Source organism: Somniosus microcephalus, chromosome 10 (genome assembly GCF_052327205.1).
Source record: "Somniosus microcephalus isolate GS21.2 chromosome 10, FLI_Smic_1.0, whole genome shotgun sequence".
In the NCBI taxonomy this organism is placed as follows: Eukaryota; Metazoa; Chordata; class Chondrichthyes; order Squaliformes; family Somniosidae; genus Somniosus; species Somniosus microcephalus.
The window spans coordinates 232,372,811-232,390,349 of NC_140996.1; the positions used below are offsets into that span (position 1 = coordinate 232,372,811).

General features: G+C 50.9%; 1 protein-coding gene across 9 annotated transcripts in view; it reads right to left on the reverse strand.

Moving 5' to 3' along the window:
- Nucleotides 1-17,539, reverse strand: part of arap1 (ArfGAP with RhoGAP domain, ankyrin repeat and PH domain 1) — a 295,009-nt gene that overhangs the window by 150,454 nt on the left and 127,016 nt on the right. For 7 of the 9 annotated variants that reach the window (XR_015079826.1, XM_085999757.1, XM_085999753.1 and 4 more), the window contains 5 exons: nucleotides 11,568-11,674; nucleotides 10,630-10,727; nucleotides 6,552-6,752; nucleotides 2,373-2,414; nucleotides 571-640 (listed from right to left, as the gene is read on the reverse strand). Coding sequence is in view for 8 of the 9 variants with exons in the window: in XM_085999757.1 (XP_085855883.1) it covers nucleotides 571-640; nucleotides 2,373-2,414; nucleotides 6,552-6,752; nucleotides 10,630-10,727; nucleotides 11,568-11,674 (518 nt within the window). In the remaining variant the exon portion in view is untranslated. Of the gene's footprint in view, nucleotides 1-570; nucleotides 641-2,372; nucleotides 2,415-6,551; nucleotides 6,753-10,629; nucleotides 10,728-11,567; nucleotides 11,675-17,539 lie in introns of those variants that run through there. The other 2 variants (XM_085999755.1, XM_085999761.1) reach the window with 2 other exon arrangements.

Below are 17,539 nucleotides of genomic sequence, written 5' to 3' on the forward strand. Positions count from 1 at the left end.
AGGGGCGAGGGAGTGAGGGAGCAGGGGAGTGAGTGGGTGAGGGAGTGAGGGAGGGAGTGAGGGGGCAAGGGGTTGAGGGAGCGGGGGAGTAAGGGGGCGGGGGAGTGAGGGGGCGGGGGGGCAGAGGAGCGAGGGAGAGAGGACAAGGGAGTGAGGGAGTGAGGGGACGAGGGAGCGAGGGAGCGAGGGGGGGCGAGGGGGAAGGAGTGAGTGGGTGGGGGAGTGAGGGGGTCGGGGAGTGAGGGAGTGAGGGGGTCGGGGAGTGAGAGGATGGGGGAGTGAGTGGATGAGGGAGCGAAGGGGAGAGGGAGTGAGTGGGTGAGGGAGCGAGGGGGTGAGGGGGCGAGGTAGTGAGAGGGTGAGGGGTTGAGGGAGTGAGGAGGCGACGGAGTGAGAGAGTGAGGAGGTGAGAGGGTGAGGGGTCGGGGGAGCGAGGGGCGGGAATAAGGCTAAAACTTTACAAGGCTATGGGGAAAGAGCAGGGGAGCGGGACTAATTGAACGGCCTCCTTCTGTGCGGTTAGATTCTATAACACACAGCGTGACTCCCAATCCACGACCTCAGGCTCACCTTCTCATTCTCAAAGTACCTTAGGAAGTCGGCATCTAGCCTGACGAAGCGGCGCTGGTATATGTAGGAACTGCGGAGAGAAGATGTGGAGACAGAGTGACACATTAAGGAGCTGTGCCTGGCGGAGGAGCAAGTCTCAAATACCCCCATCAATTAGCTCAGTGCTTAAACTCCAATTCCATCCCCAAGAATTGGATTACAAAACGCTCTTGGCTCCTCGTTACACCCAACGCCACTCTCTCCTGTACCCTGTGCCCCTTAAGGTCCAGTCTCAGGACCCCCTACCCCCCCAGTTTCCAGCTCATAAATATCTTGCTTCATCACGAATGCAGCCTGGGAGGTGTTAATCAGCACACACAGCACAGGCATCACTGAACACGGTGCACAGACTAAACCCGTCAGCGAAGGTTTCCAAAATCCCCAAATTCAAACAGGAATAAAATTTTTTAAATGAAATTGGAAAGAAGATGAATGCTTTTTTAAAGAGGGAGTCTCACCATCAGGGACCCCTTTTAAAGAGAGAATCTCACCATCAGGGACCCCTTTTAAAGAGAGAGTCTCACCATCAGGGACCCCTTTTAAAGAGGGAGTCTCACCATCAGGGACCCCTTTTTAATGAAAAATGATGAGTTACACCGAGTTTGAATTAAGCTTACTCTTTTGAAGGTATATATACTTGTAATAAGAATGCTCTCGGGGACTGAAGACGCTGCCGAGATTGCAGCCTACAATCTCCACCAGCCCTGCGCCTCATCAGCAGGGCTGCCATAGGGTGTGTGAGGGCAGGGAGGAGGTGGAATCGCTTGTACACGTCACTCAGGGGCCAGTCTCGGAGCAGCAGGTCGACTGCCGTCTCAGCCCGGGAGGTCCTGAGGGGGAAGGAGGAAGATAAGGGGCACCGGGGAAAACGTATTCAAAAGAAAAATTCTTTTGCGCAAAGGAACAGCAATCAAGGGAACCAGTCAACCGGCTTGGATGGGATTTTCTAAATTGCTGGCTGGGCCTCAGCTGGAGTATCAAGCCCCAATTCTGGGAACCTCACTTCAGGAAGAACATCAGGGCCTTGGAGAGGGTGCGGAGGAGGAGATTGACCAGAATGGGACCAGGGAGGAGGAACCTCAGTTACCTGGAGAGACTGGAGAAGCTGGGGTTGTTCCCCTTGGGGCAGAGAAGGTTAAGCGGAGATTTAAGAGAGGTGTTCAAAATGATGAGGGGTTTTGATCGAGTAAATAAGGAGAAACTGTTTCCACTGACGGGAGGGTCGGTAACCAGAGGACACAGATTTAAGATAATTGGCAAAAGAACCAGAGGGGAGAGGAGGAAACATTTTTTACGCAGCGAGTTGGAATGCGCTGCCTGAAAGGGCGGTGGAAGCAGATTCAACAGTAACTTTCAAAAGGGAATTGGATAAATACTTGAAAAGGAGACAGTTGCAGGGCTGTGGGGAAAGAGCAGGGGGCAGTGGGACTAATTGGAGAGCTCGTTCAAAGAGCCAGCACAGGCACGACGGGCCGAATGGCCGCCTTCTGTGCTGTAAGATTCTATTCTACGCACCCCAGGGCATGCAGACCTGTTCCGTCACCATCGTCACACACGTCAACGGGTCTGGATTCTACAACATAACAAACACCAACACCAACACAGTACGGCGGGGGGGCGGGAGGGGGGTCGCAGCCTTCACCCACCAATCAGAAACTACCACAGCACAGGCAATAACGAAATAAAAAATCTATCTCGCTCATAAAGGACGAAATCAGAAGCCAAGCACGCCAACAGGCAGCTAACAGCACATTCCACCAGACCTGAAGATGTTCCCGGTTGAGAAATAATTCAAACGCAACAACCTGGAGGAAAGAGAACATTCTGGAATTCAGCGGTTTCGGATTTTGCCGCCTGTTGGAAGTGACCTTTCTTTTTTTTAAACAATTTCCTGATTCTCCCTTATGGACAGACAAGAGGAAGTGAGCTTTGCGATGTAAGCACCCACAACGGCAGCAATGATTCATTTTTTATATATGAACGTAAGAAACATAAGAATTAGGAGCAGGAGTCGGCCATTCGGCCCCTCGAGCCTGCTCCGCCATTCAATAAGATCACGGCTGATCTTCGAGCTCAACTCCACTTTCCCGCCCAATCTCCACATCCCTCGATTCCCCTCGAGTCCAAAAATCTATCGATCTCATCCTTTGAATATACTCAATGACTGAGCCTCCACAGCCCTCTGGGGTAGAGAATTCCAAAGATTCACCGCCCTCTGAGTGAAGAAATTTCTCCTCATCTCAGTCCTAAATGGCCGACCTCTTATCCTGAGACCGTGACCCCTGGTTCTAGACTCCCCAGCCAGGGGAAACATCCTCCCTGCATCTACCCTGTCAAGCCCTGTAAGAATTTTGTATGTTTCAATGAGATCACCTCTCATTCTTCTAAACTCTAGAGAATATAGGCCTAGTCTACTCAATCTGAGAGAGGCAGGGCATCGATGCTGCACTTTGATGGGACAGCCTGTTCAGCCCATTCATTGCTGGGAATGTGAATCTTCCGGGTCGTAACTCGCTCTCACGCGATGACGTCACAGAGAGAATGTTATCGCAGGGAGTGCGCATCCCTCTCACCTGTCCAGAAGGTTCTGGCTCCTCGCCGTGCTACTTACAGCCCCTGCTCCAGTCCCCGCCCCAAGTGGTCATCCCTCATTGGTGGCTCCAGACAATCAGCATCAAACGCGCTATTCCGCCTTAGCAGGCATCGCAGCTGAGCCTGAGCCTGTCCTCGCCCACACTCAACAACAACTTGCATTTATATAGCGCCCTTAACATAGGAAGCCAGCCCAAGGAGCTTCTTTCCTCCAGACTCGACAATTCCATTGCTCTCCTGGCCGGTCTTCCAGCCTCCGCCATTTTACAACCAGGTTTCTCCCGTCACAGTAATGTCCCCAAAGATGGAGGGTCCCACGGCAACACTGCTACTAACCATCATTCTGCTCTTCCAGTGCTGTCTCCAGTCTCAGAGCCCACACTTCATCCGAATCAGAGACAGGCCTGCACGATGGAGAGGAGGTTTACATTTCATCCACCCACCCATTCAATCTCCTCCCACAGCCCATGTACACTCTCCCCTATCATGGACTCTACCCACCCATTCAATCTCCTCCCACAGCCCATGGACACTCTCCCCTATCATGGACTCTACCCACCCATTCAATCTCCTCCCACAGCCCATGGACACTCTCCCCTATCATGGACTCTAGCCACCCATTCAATCTCCTCCCTCAGCCCATGTACACTCTCCCCTATCACGGACTCTACCAACCCATTCAATCTCCTCCCACAGCCCATGGACACTCTCCCCTATCACGGACTCTACCCACCCATTCAACCTCCTCCCACAGCCCGTGTACAGTCTCCACTATCACGGGCTCTACCCACCCATTTAATCTCCTCTCACAGCCCATGTACACTCTCCCCTTTCATGGACTCTACCCACCCATTTAATCTCCTCCCACAGCCCGGGTATACTCTCCCCTATCACGGACTCTACCCACCCATTTAATCTCCTCCCACAGCCCATGTACACTCTCCCCTATCACAGATTCTACCCACCCATTGAATCTCCTCCCACAGCCCATGTACACTCTCCCCTATCACGGACACTACCCACCCATTTAATCTCCTCCCTCAGCCCATGTACACTCTCCCCTATCACAGACTCTCCCCACCCATTTAATCTCCTCCCACAGCCCATGGACACTCTCCCCTATCACGGACTCTACCAACCCATTCAATCTCCTCCCACAGCCCATGGACACTCTCCCCTATCACGGACTCTACCCACCCATTCAATCTCCTCCCACAGCCCGTGTACACTCTCCCCTATCATGGACTCTACCCACCCATTTAATCTCCTCCCACAGCCCATGGACACTCTCCCCTATCACGGACTCTGCCCACCCATTCAATCTCCTCCCACAGCCCATGTACACTCTCCCCTATCATGGACTCTACCCACCCATTCAATCTCCTCCCACAGCCCATGGACACTCTCCCCTATCACGGACTCTACCCACCCATTCAATCTCCTCCCACAGCCCATGGACACTCTCCCCTATCACGGACTCTACCCACCCATTCAATCTCCTCCCACAGCCCGTGTACACTCTCCCCTATCATGGACTCTACCCACCCATTCAATCTCCTCCCACAGCCCATGGACACTCTCCCCTATCACGGACTCTACCCACCCATTCAATCTCCTCCCACAGCCCATGTACACTCTCCCCTATCATGGACTCTACCCACCCATTCAATCTCCTCCCACAGCCCATGCACACTCTCCCCTATCACGGACTCTACCCAGCCATTTAATCTAGTCCCACAGCCCATGTACACTCTCCCCTATCATGGACTCTACCCACCCATTCAATCTCCTCCCACAGCCCGTGTACAGTCTCCACTATCACGGGCTCTACCCACCCATTTAATCTCCTCTCACAGCCCATGTACACTCTCCCCTTTCATGGACTCTACCCACCCATTTAATCTCCTCCCACAGCCCGGGTATACTCTCCCCTATCACGGACTCTACCCACCCATTTAATCTCCTCCCACAGCCCATGTACACTCTCCCCTATCACAGATTCTACCCACCCATTGAATCTCCTCCCACAGCCCATGTACACTCTCCCCTATCACGGACTCTACCCACCCATTTAATCTCCTCCCACAGCCCATGTACACTCTCCCCTATCACGGACTCCACCCACCCATCTAATCTCCTCCCACAGCCCATGTACACTCTCCCCTATCACAGACTCTAGCCACCTATTTAATCTCGAGGGAAAATTCTGTCGCCACACTCCCTGATCCTCGACAGGACTCAAGCCAAATTCTAGACTGCCGTTGTATCCAAAAACTGCCAACGTGGGTTAGTTTAAGCTGCTCGGGGAGTTGACATCGATGGAATAATCTCTGAAGGGCGTATCTGAGCCCCAGATCGCTGACTATTCACTGACACAATGTACCAGACCATTTTATTAGCTGGCCTGCATCCTCCAGCAGCCTCTATATTTATCTGCCTTTAGCGCGCCTGCATCCTCTGCAAGAGGTCACTGTCAAACCTTATTAAGGGAGAGTTGCAAACCACTCGTCAAACCACAAACACCCTTCAGGGGAGCCTTGACAAGACGGCCTGAAGGGAATATAGCACGAGAGACCCGAGTATAAGCTCCTGCGCAATGCTGCAGGCCAGCCCCTTCCCGGGATCCCACGGCCTCTTGTGTGCAGTCAGACCTGCCTCTCCCATTGAGGAGTCAAAATCCCTTCCATTTGGAATACCCCGTCTGCAGTAACTGGGTTCAGTTCCGGGCCCCGCACCTCAGGAAGGATATATCGGCCTCGGAGGGGGAGCAGCGCAGATTCACCAGAATGATACCGGGGCTGAAAGGGTTAAATTAAGAGGACAGGTTGCCCAGACTGGGCTTGTATTCCCTCGAGTTTAGAAGATTAAGGGGTGATCTGATCGAGGTGTTTAAGATGATTAAAGGAGTTGATCGGGTAGAGAGAGAGAAACTATTTCCTCTGGTGGGGGGAGTCCAGAACAAGGGGGCAGAACCTTAAAATTAGAGCCAGGCCGTTCAGGGGTGATGTCGGGAAGCACTTCTTCACACAAAGGGTGGTGGAAATCTGGAACTCTCTCCCCCAAAAAGCTGTGGATGCTGAGGGTCAATTGAAATTTTACCATACCTTTTGCCATTTCGAGCTTCCGGTGACGTGTGTCTCTGGGCAACTAATTCCCTTTGTTCCTCGTCTCTCACCACTAAGAAAATATTCCGGTTGTCTTTAGGCAACCTGTCCCCGTGATTTAGCCCTTTTTGAGCCCCGATATCATTCTGGTGAATAGGCACTGCTGCACTCAACGCACCCGCCCCCCCACCCACCAACCTCCAAGGCCTAAAATAGCTTACATGACCGTTCAAGGCTGTTCCTTACCCCTGCGGAGGATTCTTGTCCAACCAGCCCGCTTTGATTAGCAGGCAAAGCTGGCTCGTGTCCACCCCACGGCTTAAAAGTGACCTCGAGGAGATCGGCGACTCGTCCACACGGTCGGAAAGGCTGCCCTCCAAGTGGAGCGAGTTGTCCACTTTCAGTCCGGCCAGGCTCAGATCGTCAGACATGGAGCGAGCAGGAGTGCTGGGAATAAACAAAAATAAATAACATCAGCCAAAAGGAAACTCAACGTCTAACGGAATGTGTTACTGTCGAACTCCATGTCTAACGGAATGTGTTACTGTCGAACTCCACGTCTAACAGAACGTGCTACTGTCGAGCTCCACGTCTAACGGATTGTTTTACTGTCGAACTCCATGTCTAACGGAATGTGTTACTGTCAAACTCCACGTCTAATGGAACGTGTTACTGTCGAACTCCACGTCTAACGGATTGTGTTACTGTCGAACTCCACGTCTAACGGAATGTGTTACTGTCGAACTCCACGTCTAACGGATTGTGTTACTGTCGAACTCCACGTCTAACGGAATGTGTTACTGTCGAACTCCACGTCTAACGGAATGTGTTACTGTCGAACTCCACGTCTAACGGAATGTGTTAGTCGAACTCCACGTCTAACGGAATGTGTTACTGTCGAACTCCACGTCTAACAGAATGTGTTACTGTCGAACTCCACGTCTAACGGAATGTGTTACTGTCGAACTCCACGTCTAACGGATTGTGTTACTGTCGAACTCCATGTCTAACAGAATGTGTTACTGTCGAACTCCACGTCTAACAGAATGTGTTACTGTCGAACTCCATGTCTAACGGAATGTGTTACTGTCGAACTCCACGTCTAACGGAATGTGTTACTGTCGAACTCCATGTCTAATGGAATGTGTTACTGTCGAACTCCACGTCTAACGGATTGTGTTACTGTCGAACTCCATGTCTAACAGAATGTGTTACTGTCGAACTCCACGTCTAACGGAATGTGTTACTGTCGAACTCCACGTCTAACAGAATGTGTTACTGTCGAACTCCACGTCTAACGGATTGTGTTACTGTCGAACTCCATGTCTAACAGAATGTGTTACTGTCGAACTCCACGTCTAACGGATTGTGATACTGTCGAACTCCACGTCTAACGGAATGTGTTACTGTCGAACTCTATGTCTAACGGAATGTGTTACTGTCGAACTCCATGTCTAACGGAATGTGTTACTGTCGAACTCCATGTCTAACGGAATGTGTTACTGTCGAACTCAACGGTTTTACTGCTTTAAAGAACATGAGAACTCCTCATGACAGGCAGAGGACATCTTTTTCAATGGTCTTCCCTCTGGTGTCCTCCAAGGAACTATCCTTGGCCCCCCTCCTATTCCTCGTCTACATGCTGCCCCTTGGCGACATCATCCGAAAACACAGCGTCAGATTCCACATGTACGCCGACGACACCCAGCTCGACATCACTACCACCTCTCGCGACAGCTTCACTATCTCTAAATTGTCACACTGCTTGTACAACATCCAGCACTGGAACAGCAGAAATTTCCTCCAACTAAATATTGGGAAGACCGAACTCTTTGGGCAGGATTTTCATTGGGCCGTGGAGTCGGGATTGGAGGCGTGTGGGGGGTTAAAATCCCGAAATCGGGGGGCACGAACCCATCCCGCCCCCAACCCACCTCCATGCCAGTTTCAAAGGAGGTGGGTACCCGACCCGCACTGGGACCCGCCTCCCCGAGGCGGGAAGGGGATTGGTGCCAATTCACTGCCTGTTAACAGGTAGTTAACAGGTAGTTTTTAGCCTAATCCCTATTTTTAATGTTGAAGTGTGGGATTCCCGACGGCTCCAAACCACGCCAAGTTAGCGAGGCGGGCCGTCGGGCTGAAGGACTTGGAGGGGTCGAGATGTCCGGTGTTCAGGTGAGTGATGGGTGCATGAGTTCAGAGGTAAGTGTGTTTGGTGTGTGTAAAGTGTTTAAAGAAGTTTTACTTACATGTACTTACCATTACAGCCTTCCTTCCTTCAGGTCTCGGGAGTCCCTCATCTCACCGGCACAGAAAGCAGAATGGCCGCAAGCTGTCAAAAGTTGCAGCATTCAGCTTTCTGTTCCGGGGAGATCTCTAAATCATCCTGAGAGGAAGGAATTAACCTGGAGTACAGATTGTCAGTGTTTGACAGCTTCAAACAGCTGTGAAACGCTGATATTTCATCTGTCAAAAGGTCTTGACAAATGAAATGTCAATCTGTGACATCACCTGTTGCCGGGTGGGCCTTAATTGGCCTCCACGCCCGCTGGGCGGGCTCAACAAGGTCAATCAAGTCAAAATCGCGTGGGTTGGCTAGAACTCAATGGAGGCGGGACTACAACCCCGAAAGTTGTAGTCACGCCTCCTCAATGAAAATCCAGCCCATTGTCTCCGGTCGCCGCCACAAACTCCGTTCCCTAGCCACTGACTCCATCCCTCTTCCTGGCAATTGGCTGAGTCTGAACCAGACTGTTCGCAACCTTGGTGTCGTATTTGACCCCGAGATGAGCTTCCGACCACATATCTGCCCCATCACTAAGATCGTCTATTTCCACCTCCATAACATCGCCCGTCTCCGCCCTTGCCTCAGCTCATCCGCTGCTGAAACCCTCATCCACGCCTTTGTTACCTCTAGACTCGACTATTCCAATGCACTCCTGGCCAGCCTCCCATCTTCCCCCCTCCATAAACTTCAACTCATCCAAAACTCTGCTGCCCCGTGTCCTAACTCGCACCCAGTCCCGTTCACCCATCGCTGACCTACATTGGCACCCTGTCCTGCAAAGCATCGATTTTAAAATTCTCATCCACTTTTTCAAATCCCTCCATGGTCTCGCCTCTCCCTATCTCTGTAACCTCCTCCAGCCCTACAACCCTCCGAGATCTCTGCGCTCCTCCAATTCTGCCCTCTTGAGCGTCCCTAATTTCCATTGCTCCACCATTGGCGGCTGTGCCTTCAGCTGCCTGGGTCCTAAGCTCTGGAATTCCCTTCCCTGAACCTCTCCGCCTCTCTCTGTTCCTTTAAGACGCTCCTTAAAACCGACCTCTTTGACCAAGCTTTTGGTCACCTGTCCTAATATCTCCTTATGTGGCTCGGTGTCAAATTGTGTTTGATAATCGCTCCTGTGAAGCGCCTTGGAATGTTTTACCACGTTAAAAGACACTGTATAAATATAAGTTGTTGTTGGGTATGGTGCCTAAACTGCGATTAATTTATTGCACAGAGGATTTGGCCGCTAAATGTCAGCCTTCCATCAAACGTGAAGCCCTGCCTCCTCATTAATATTCACAGAGGCTCCTCCCCCTAATGTCACTAGATCGGCTCCAGACCCAAAATGGCCAACCTCCCTCTCAGAAGGTGACTGAAAATGATGACCTTTCCAAAGGTAATAGACCTGTTCCTACCCATAATTTGTTCCCCGCACGGGGATATTCCGGGAGCAGTTTCAACACAATGGACATAGGCGCTTTGGGACGTCCTGAGGATGTGAACATAGAAACATAGAAGATAGGAGCAGGAGTAGGCCATTCGGCCCCTCGAGCCTGCTCCGCCATTCAATGAGATCATGGCTGATCATCCAAATTCAGTACCCTGTCCCTGCTTTCTCCCCATATCCCTTGATCCCTTTAGCCTTAAGAAATATATCTAACTCTTTCTTGAATATATTTAATGAATTGGCCTCAACTGCCTTGTGTGGTAGAGAATTCCACAGGTTCACCACTCTCTGGGTGAAGAAATTCCTCCTCATCTCTGTCCTAAATGGCTTAGCCCTTATCCTTAGACTGTGACCCCTGGTTCTGGACTCCCCCGCCATCGGGAACATCCTTCCTGCATCTAGTCTGTCTAGTCCTGTTAGAATTTTATAAATTTCAATGCGATCCCCTCTCATTCTTCTAAACTCCAGCGAGTATAAGCCCAATCGACCCAATCTCTCCTCATACGTCATTCCTGCCATCCCAGGTATCAGTCTGGACATCCCCCCTTCGTAACTAAATAATGAATAGAGAGAGAGAGAGAGAGAGAGAGTGAGTGAGGACGTACAGACCAAGCATCATCTCGTAATCATCCATGTTGTCGTCATCGCTGAAGAAACTGCTGGGACTCTCGCCAGTGCTGCTCCTCTCCGTGTCAGTGATGTCCTGTTAAATATCACCCGGGCAGTTTTATTTTTAAAGCTTGCAAGCCATGAAAGACTGGATTACGTCGCTCAATTCTCCTGACATGACACCCTGAAAGACCTTCTACAATCAGACACGTTAGATCATTCTTCTTCAACACAAGAAAAAGTCAAGGAAGCAAAAAGGAGGCCATTCGAGCCCGTCGTGCCTGTGCCGGTTCTTTGAAAGAGCCCTCCAATTAGTCCCACCCGTCCTGCTCTTTCCCCACAACCCTGCTAATTTTTCCTTTCCAATTCCATTTCGGAATTTATTGAATCTGCTCCCACCGCTCTTTCAGGCAGCGCATTCCAGATCACAAAAACTCGCTGCGTAAAAAATGTCTCCTCATCGCTCCCTCTGGTTCTTTTGCCAATTATCTTAAATCTGTGTCCTCTGGTTACCGACCCTCCTGCCACTGGAAACAAGTTTCTTCTTAAAACCCCTCATGATTTTGAACGCCTCTATTAAATCTCCCCTTAACCTTCTCTGCTCTCAGGAGAACAATCCCAGCTTCTCCAGTCTCGCCGCAGAGTTTTACCTTCTCTCCTTTTTCCTCCTCCCTCATTCCCTTTACACTCGGGATCCTGATGCTCCTCTCGGCAGCCCTCCATCGCGCCTGTGCGAAGATGTTGTGCAACTTATACAACAGTCGAAAAGCCAGCCGGCACTCGGCACATACGCTGGAGCAGGAGACCGCTTTCACAAGGCACCCGAGGATTCCGAAACTGAGCCACCCACCCCCACCGCCATCCCCCACCCCCCACCACACACAAATCAAAGTGGGAGCGGGGAATCAACAAACAGACACAGCGATCATCTCACCGAACAGGGAGTCCGACAAATGCTGTCCTTGTCGCCCATCTCTATGGGGAAGAAGATGCTGTCGTCCGGCGGAGTTTCACATCCTGACTGTTCCGGGGGAGCAGTGCCTGTCACAACAGAGAGCAGGCCTTTGGTTAAACCACCGTTCGGACACTCAGCGCTGAATCCTTTTCTACAGCCTCGCACTTCACAGTAAAGAAAAGAGGAATAAAAACAACTTCTACAATTTCTACATCACCTCAGGACATCCCAAAGCGCTTTACAGCCAATTAAGTACATTTTGAAGTGGCGTCACTGTTGTGATGTAGGAAACGTGGCAGCCAATTTGCGCACAGCAAGCTCCCACACAACATTGTGATAATGACCAGATCATCTGTTTCAGTGATATCGATTGAGGGATAAATAGTGGCCCCAGGACACCGGGGAGAACTCCCCTCTTCTTCGAAATAGGGGCGGTACTGAGGGAGCGCCGCACTGTCGGAGGGGCGGTACTGAGGGAGCGCCGCACTGTCGGAGGGGCAGTGCTGAGGGAGCGCCGCACTGTCGGAGGGGCAGTGCTGAGGGAGCGCCGCACTGTCGGAGGGGCAGTACTGAGGGAGCGCCGCACTGTCAGAGGGGCAGTACTGAGGGAGCGCCGCACTGTCGAAGGGGCAGTACTGAGGGAGCGCTGCACTGTCAGAGGGGCAGTACTGAGGGAGCGCTGCACTGTCGGAGGGGCAGTACTGAGGGAGTGCCGCACTGTCGGAGGGGCAGTACTGAGGGAGTGCCGCACTGTCGGAGGGGCAGTACTGAGGGAGCGCCGCACTGTCGGAGGGGCAGTACTGAGGGAGCGCCGCACTGTCGGAGGTGCCGTCTTTCGGATGAGACGTTAAACCGAGGCCCCGTCTGCCCTCTCAGGTGGACGTACAGTGACTACACTTCAAAAAGTACTTCATTGGCTACAAAGCGCTTTGGGACGTCCGGTGGTTGTGAAAGGCACTATAGAATTTTGTGAGTGACTTGCCTAAGTCTGAAACTAGAGTCTTAAACTTAAATAAAGCCAATTACATAGGTATGAGGGGCAAGTTGGCGGAGGTAGATTGGAAAAATAGATTAAAAGGTATGGCGGTAGATAAGCAGTGGCTAGCATTTAAAGAAATATTTCATAATTCTCAACAAAAATACATTCCATTGAGAAACAAAAACTCCACGGGAAAAGTGATCCATCCGTGGCTAACTAAAGAAGTTAAGGATAGCATTAGATTGAAAGAAGAAGCTTATAATGTTGTGAAGAATTGTAGTAAGCCTGAGGATTGGGAGAGTTTCAGAAACCAGCAAAGGTTGACCAAAAAAATTATAAAAAGGGAAAAAATAGAATGAGAGAAAACTAGCAAGAAATATGAAAGCAGATTGTAAGAGCTTCTACAAGTATGTAAAAAGGAAGAGAGTAGCAAAATTAAACGTTGGTCCCTTAGAGGCTGAGACAGGAGAAATTATTATGGGGAATAGGAAATGGAAGAAACGTTAAACAAATATTTTGTATCTGTCTTCACAGTAGAAGACACAAAAAGCATACCAAAAATGGTGGGGAACCAAGGGTCTAATGAGGGTGAGGAACTTAACGTAATTAATATAAGTAGAGAAAAAGTAATAATGAAACTAATGGGACTAAAAGCCGACAAATCCCCTGGACCTGACGGCCTACATCCTAGGGTTCTAAAAGAGGTGGCTGCAGAAATAGTGGATGCATTGGTTTTGATCTTCCAAAATTCCCTAGATTCTAGAATGGTCCCAGCGGATTGGAAGATTGCAAATGTAACACCGCTATTCAAGAAAGGAGGGAGCGAGAAAACAGGGAACTACAGGCCAGTTAGCCTGACATCAGTCGTCGGGATAATGCTGGAATCCATTGTTAATGAAGTGGTATCAGGGCACTTAGATAATCATAACATGATTAGGCAGAGTCAACATGGATTTATGAAAGGAAATCGTGTTTGACAAATTTATTAGAGTTTTTTGAGGATGTAACTAGCAGGGTAGATAAAGGGGAACCAGTGGAGGTAGTATATTTGGATTTCCAAAAGGCATTCGATAAGATGTCGTATAAAAGGTTATTACACAAGGGCTCATGGGGTTGGGGGTAATATAGTAGCATGGATAGAGGATTGGTTAACGGACAGAAAACAGAGAGTAGGGATAAATGGGCCTTTTTCAGGTTGGCAGGCTGTAACTAGTGGGGTGCTGCAAGGATCAGTGCTGGGGCCTCAGCTATTTACAATCTATATTAATGACCCAGATGAAGGGACCGAGTGCAATGTATCCAAGTTTGCTGATGATACAAAGCTAGGTGGGACAGTAAGCTGTGAGGAGAACAGAGTCTGCAAAGGGATATAGATAGACTGAGTGAGTGGGCAGTAAGGTGGCAGATGGAGTATAATGTAGGGAAATGTGAGGTTATTCACTTTGGTAGGAAGAATAGAAAAACAGAATATTTTTTTTAAATGGTGAGAAACTTTCAGATGTTGGTGTTCAGAGAGATTTGGGTGTCCGTGTACAGGAAACACAGAAAGCTAGCGTGCAGGTACAGCAAGCAATAAGGAAGGCAAATGACATGTTGGCCTTTATTGCAAAGGGGTTGGAGTATAAGAGTGAGGAAGTCTTGCTCCAATTGTACAGGGCCTTGGTGAGACCACACCTGGAGTACTGTGCACAGTTTTGGTCTCCTTATCTAAGGAAGGATATACTTGCCTTGGAGGCGGTGCAACGAAGGTTCACTAGATTGATTCCTGGGATGAGAGGGCTGTCCTATGAGGAGAGATTGTGTAGATTGGGCCGATACTCTAGAAGAATGAGAGGTGATCTCATTGAAACATACAAGATTCTGAGGGGGATTGACAGGGTAGATGCTGAGAGGCTGTTTCCCCCTGGCTGGAGAGTCTAGAACTGGGGTGGCATAGTCTCAGGATAAGGGGTCGGCCATTGAAGACCAAGATGAGGAGGAATTTCTTCACTCAGAGGGTTGTCAATCTTTGGAATTCTCTGCCCCGGAGGGCTGTAGATGCTGAGTCTTTGAGTATATTCAAGGCTGAGATCGATAAGTTTCTGGACTCGAGGGGAATCGAGGGATATGGAGATCGGGCAGGAAAGTGGAGTTGAGGTAGAAGATCAGCCATGATCTTATTGAATGGTGGAGCAGGCTCGAGGGGCCGAATGGCCGACTCCTGCTCCTAATTCTTATGTTCTTATGTTCTATAGAAATGCAAGCTTTTCTTTTTCTTTTACACACTATTGACCTCTGGGTCTAACTTGTCCGACTTTTTACACAACTTCCCCAAATTAACGCTTCATGTCGCAACTGTTCTCTCGATCTGCTGTTGCAATATCCTCAAATAGTGCTCATAGGAGCGGGTTAGCCCCTGCAGTACCTCAACAAAACTACCCTGCAGTGTCTCCGGGTGGGTCAGTACAGGGTATTTTTTTTATTCGTTCCTGGGATGTGGGCGTCGCTGGCAAGGCCAGCATTTATTGCCCATCCCTAGTTGTCCCTTGAGAAGGTGGTGGTGAGCCGCCTTCTTGAACCGCTGCAGTCCGTGTGGTGAAGGTCCTCCCACAGTGCTGTTAGGGAGGCAGTTCCAGGATTTTGACCCAGCGACGATGAAGGAACGGCCGATATACTTCTAAGTCAGGATGGTGTGTGACTTGGAGGGGAACTTGGAGGTGGTGGTGTTCCCATGCGCCTGCTGCCCTTGTCCTTCTAGGTGGAAGAGGTTGTGGGTTTGGGAGGTGCTGCCGAAGAAGCCTTGGCGAGTTGCTGCAGTGCATCTTGTAGATGGTACACACTGCAGCCACGGTGCGCCGGTGGTGGAGGGAGTGAATGTTTAAAGCGGTGGATGGGGTGCCAATCAAGCGGGCTGCTTTGTCCTGGATGGTGTCGAGCTTCTTGAGTGTTGTTGGAGCTGCACTCATCCAGGCAAGTGGAGAGTATTCCATCACACTCCTGACTTGTGCCTTGTAGATGGGAGGTGCTGCTCTGCTCAGCTCAAGGCGACTGTGGCTATCTGTAATATCCTTAGTGGCTCAGTGGGTAGCACTCTCGCATTTGAGTCAGAAGGTCATGGGTTCAAGTCCCACTCCAGAGACTTGAGCACAAAAATCTAGGCTGACACTCCCAGTGCAGTGCTGAGGGAGCGCCGCACTGTCGGAGGGGCAGTACTGAGGGAGCGCTGCACTGTCGGAGGGGCAGTACTGAGGGGGCGCTGCACTGTCGGAGGGGCAGTACTGAGGGAGTGCCGCACTGTCGGAGGGGCAGTACTGAGGGAGCGCCGCACTGTCGGAGGGGCAGTACTGAGGGAGCGCCGCACTGTCGGAGGGGCAGTGCTGAGGGAGCGCCGCACTGTCGGAGGGGCAGTACTGAGGGAGCGCCGCACTGTCGGAGGGGCAGTACTGAGGGAGCGCCGCACTGTCGGAGGGGCAGTACTGAGGGGGTGCCGCACTGTTGGAGGGGCAGTACTGAGGGAGCGCTGTACTGTCGGAGGGGCAGTACTGAGGGAGGACTGCACTATTGGAGGGGCAGTACTGAGGGAGCGCTGCACTGTTGGAGTGGCAGTACTGAGGGAGCGGCGCACTGTCGGACGAGCAGTACTGAGGGTGCGGCGCACTGTCGGACGAGCAGTACTGAGGGTGCGCCACACTGTCGGAGGGGCAGTACTGAGGGAGCGCTGCACTGTCGGAGGGGCAGTACTGAGGGAGCGGCGCACTGTCGGACGAGCAGTACTGAGGGTGCAGCGCACTGTCGGACGAGCAGTACTGAGGGTGCGCCACACTGTCGGAGGGGCAGTACTGAGGGAGCGCTGCACTGTCGGTGGGGCAGTACTGAGGGAGTACCGCACTGTCGGAGGTACCTTTTTCGGATGAGACGTTAAACCGAGGCCATGTCTGCTCTCTCAGGTGGACGTAAAGATCCCATGGCACTATTTCGAAGAAGAGCAGGGGAGTTCTCCCCGGTGTCCTGGGGCCAATATTTATCCCTCAACTAACATCACTAAAACAGATTATCTGATCATGATCACATTGCTGTTTCAGGGAGCTTGCTGTGCGCAAATTGGCTGCTGCGTTTCCTACATTACAACAGTGACTACACTTCAAAAAAATGTGCTTCATTGGCGCGTTGGGCCATCCTGAGTTTGTGAAAGGCGCTGTAGAAATGGATAGCCTTTCTTTGTTTCACCTTCTGTATGAGTCAGTCCCACACTGCACACTGAAGACTGTGCCCTTCTGGAGAACAGCATCACTTTGGTGCGGGGGAGTTAACCCTTCCCCTTGGGCACTGTTTGAAGATGTTGCACCACCAGTTATTGAAAGGTCAGTTCAGAAGTGAGGGGCTAATTTGGGGAAGTTATGGTCATGTTAAATATTCAGCTCAGCTCCTGCCTGCTCGCACCAAAGGCCACTTCCAATGTGTCGGCGTCCCTTATAGAGTCATAGAGCCCCACAGAAGCAGGCCATTCGGCCCATCGAGTCCGTGCCGGCTCTCTGTAGAGCAATCCAGTCAGTCCCTTTCCCCCGCTCTATTCCCGTAGCCCTGCAAGTTTATTTCCCTCAAGTGCCTATCTAGTCTCCCCTTGAAAACATTGAGTGTCTCCGCTTCCACCACTTCCGTCGGCAGCGAGTTCCAGGTCCTCACCACTCGCTGCGTAAATCAGTTTTTCCTCACGTCCCCCCTGTATCTCTTGCCCAAAACCTTAAATCTGTGTCCCCTAGTCCTTGAACCATCAACTAGTGGGAACAGCCTTTCCCCGTCCAGCCTATCCAAACCCGTCATAATCTTGTACACCTCTATCAAATCACCCCTCAACCTCCGTTGCTCTAATGAAAACAAATCCAGCTTCTCCAACCTGCCCTTGTAACTAAGATCCCCCCATCCCCGGAACCATTCTGGTAAATCTCCTCTTCACCCTCTCAAGGGCCTTCACATCCTTCCTAAAGTGTGGTGA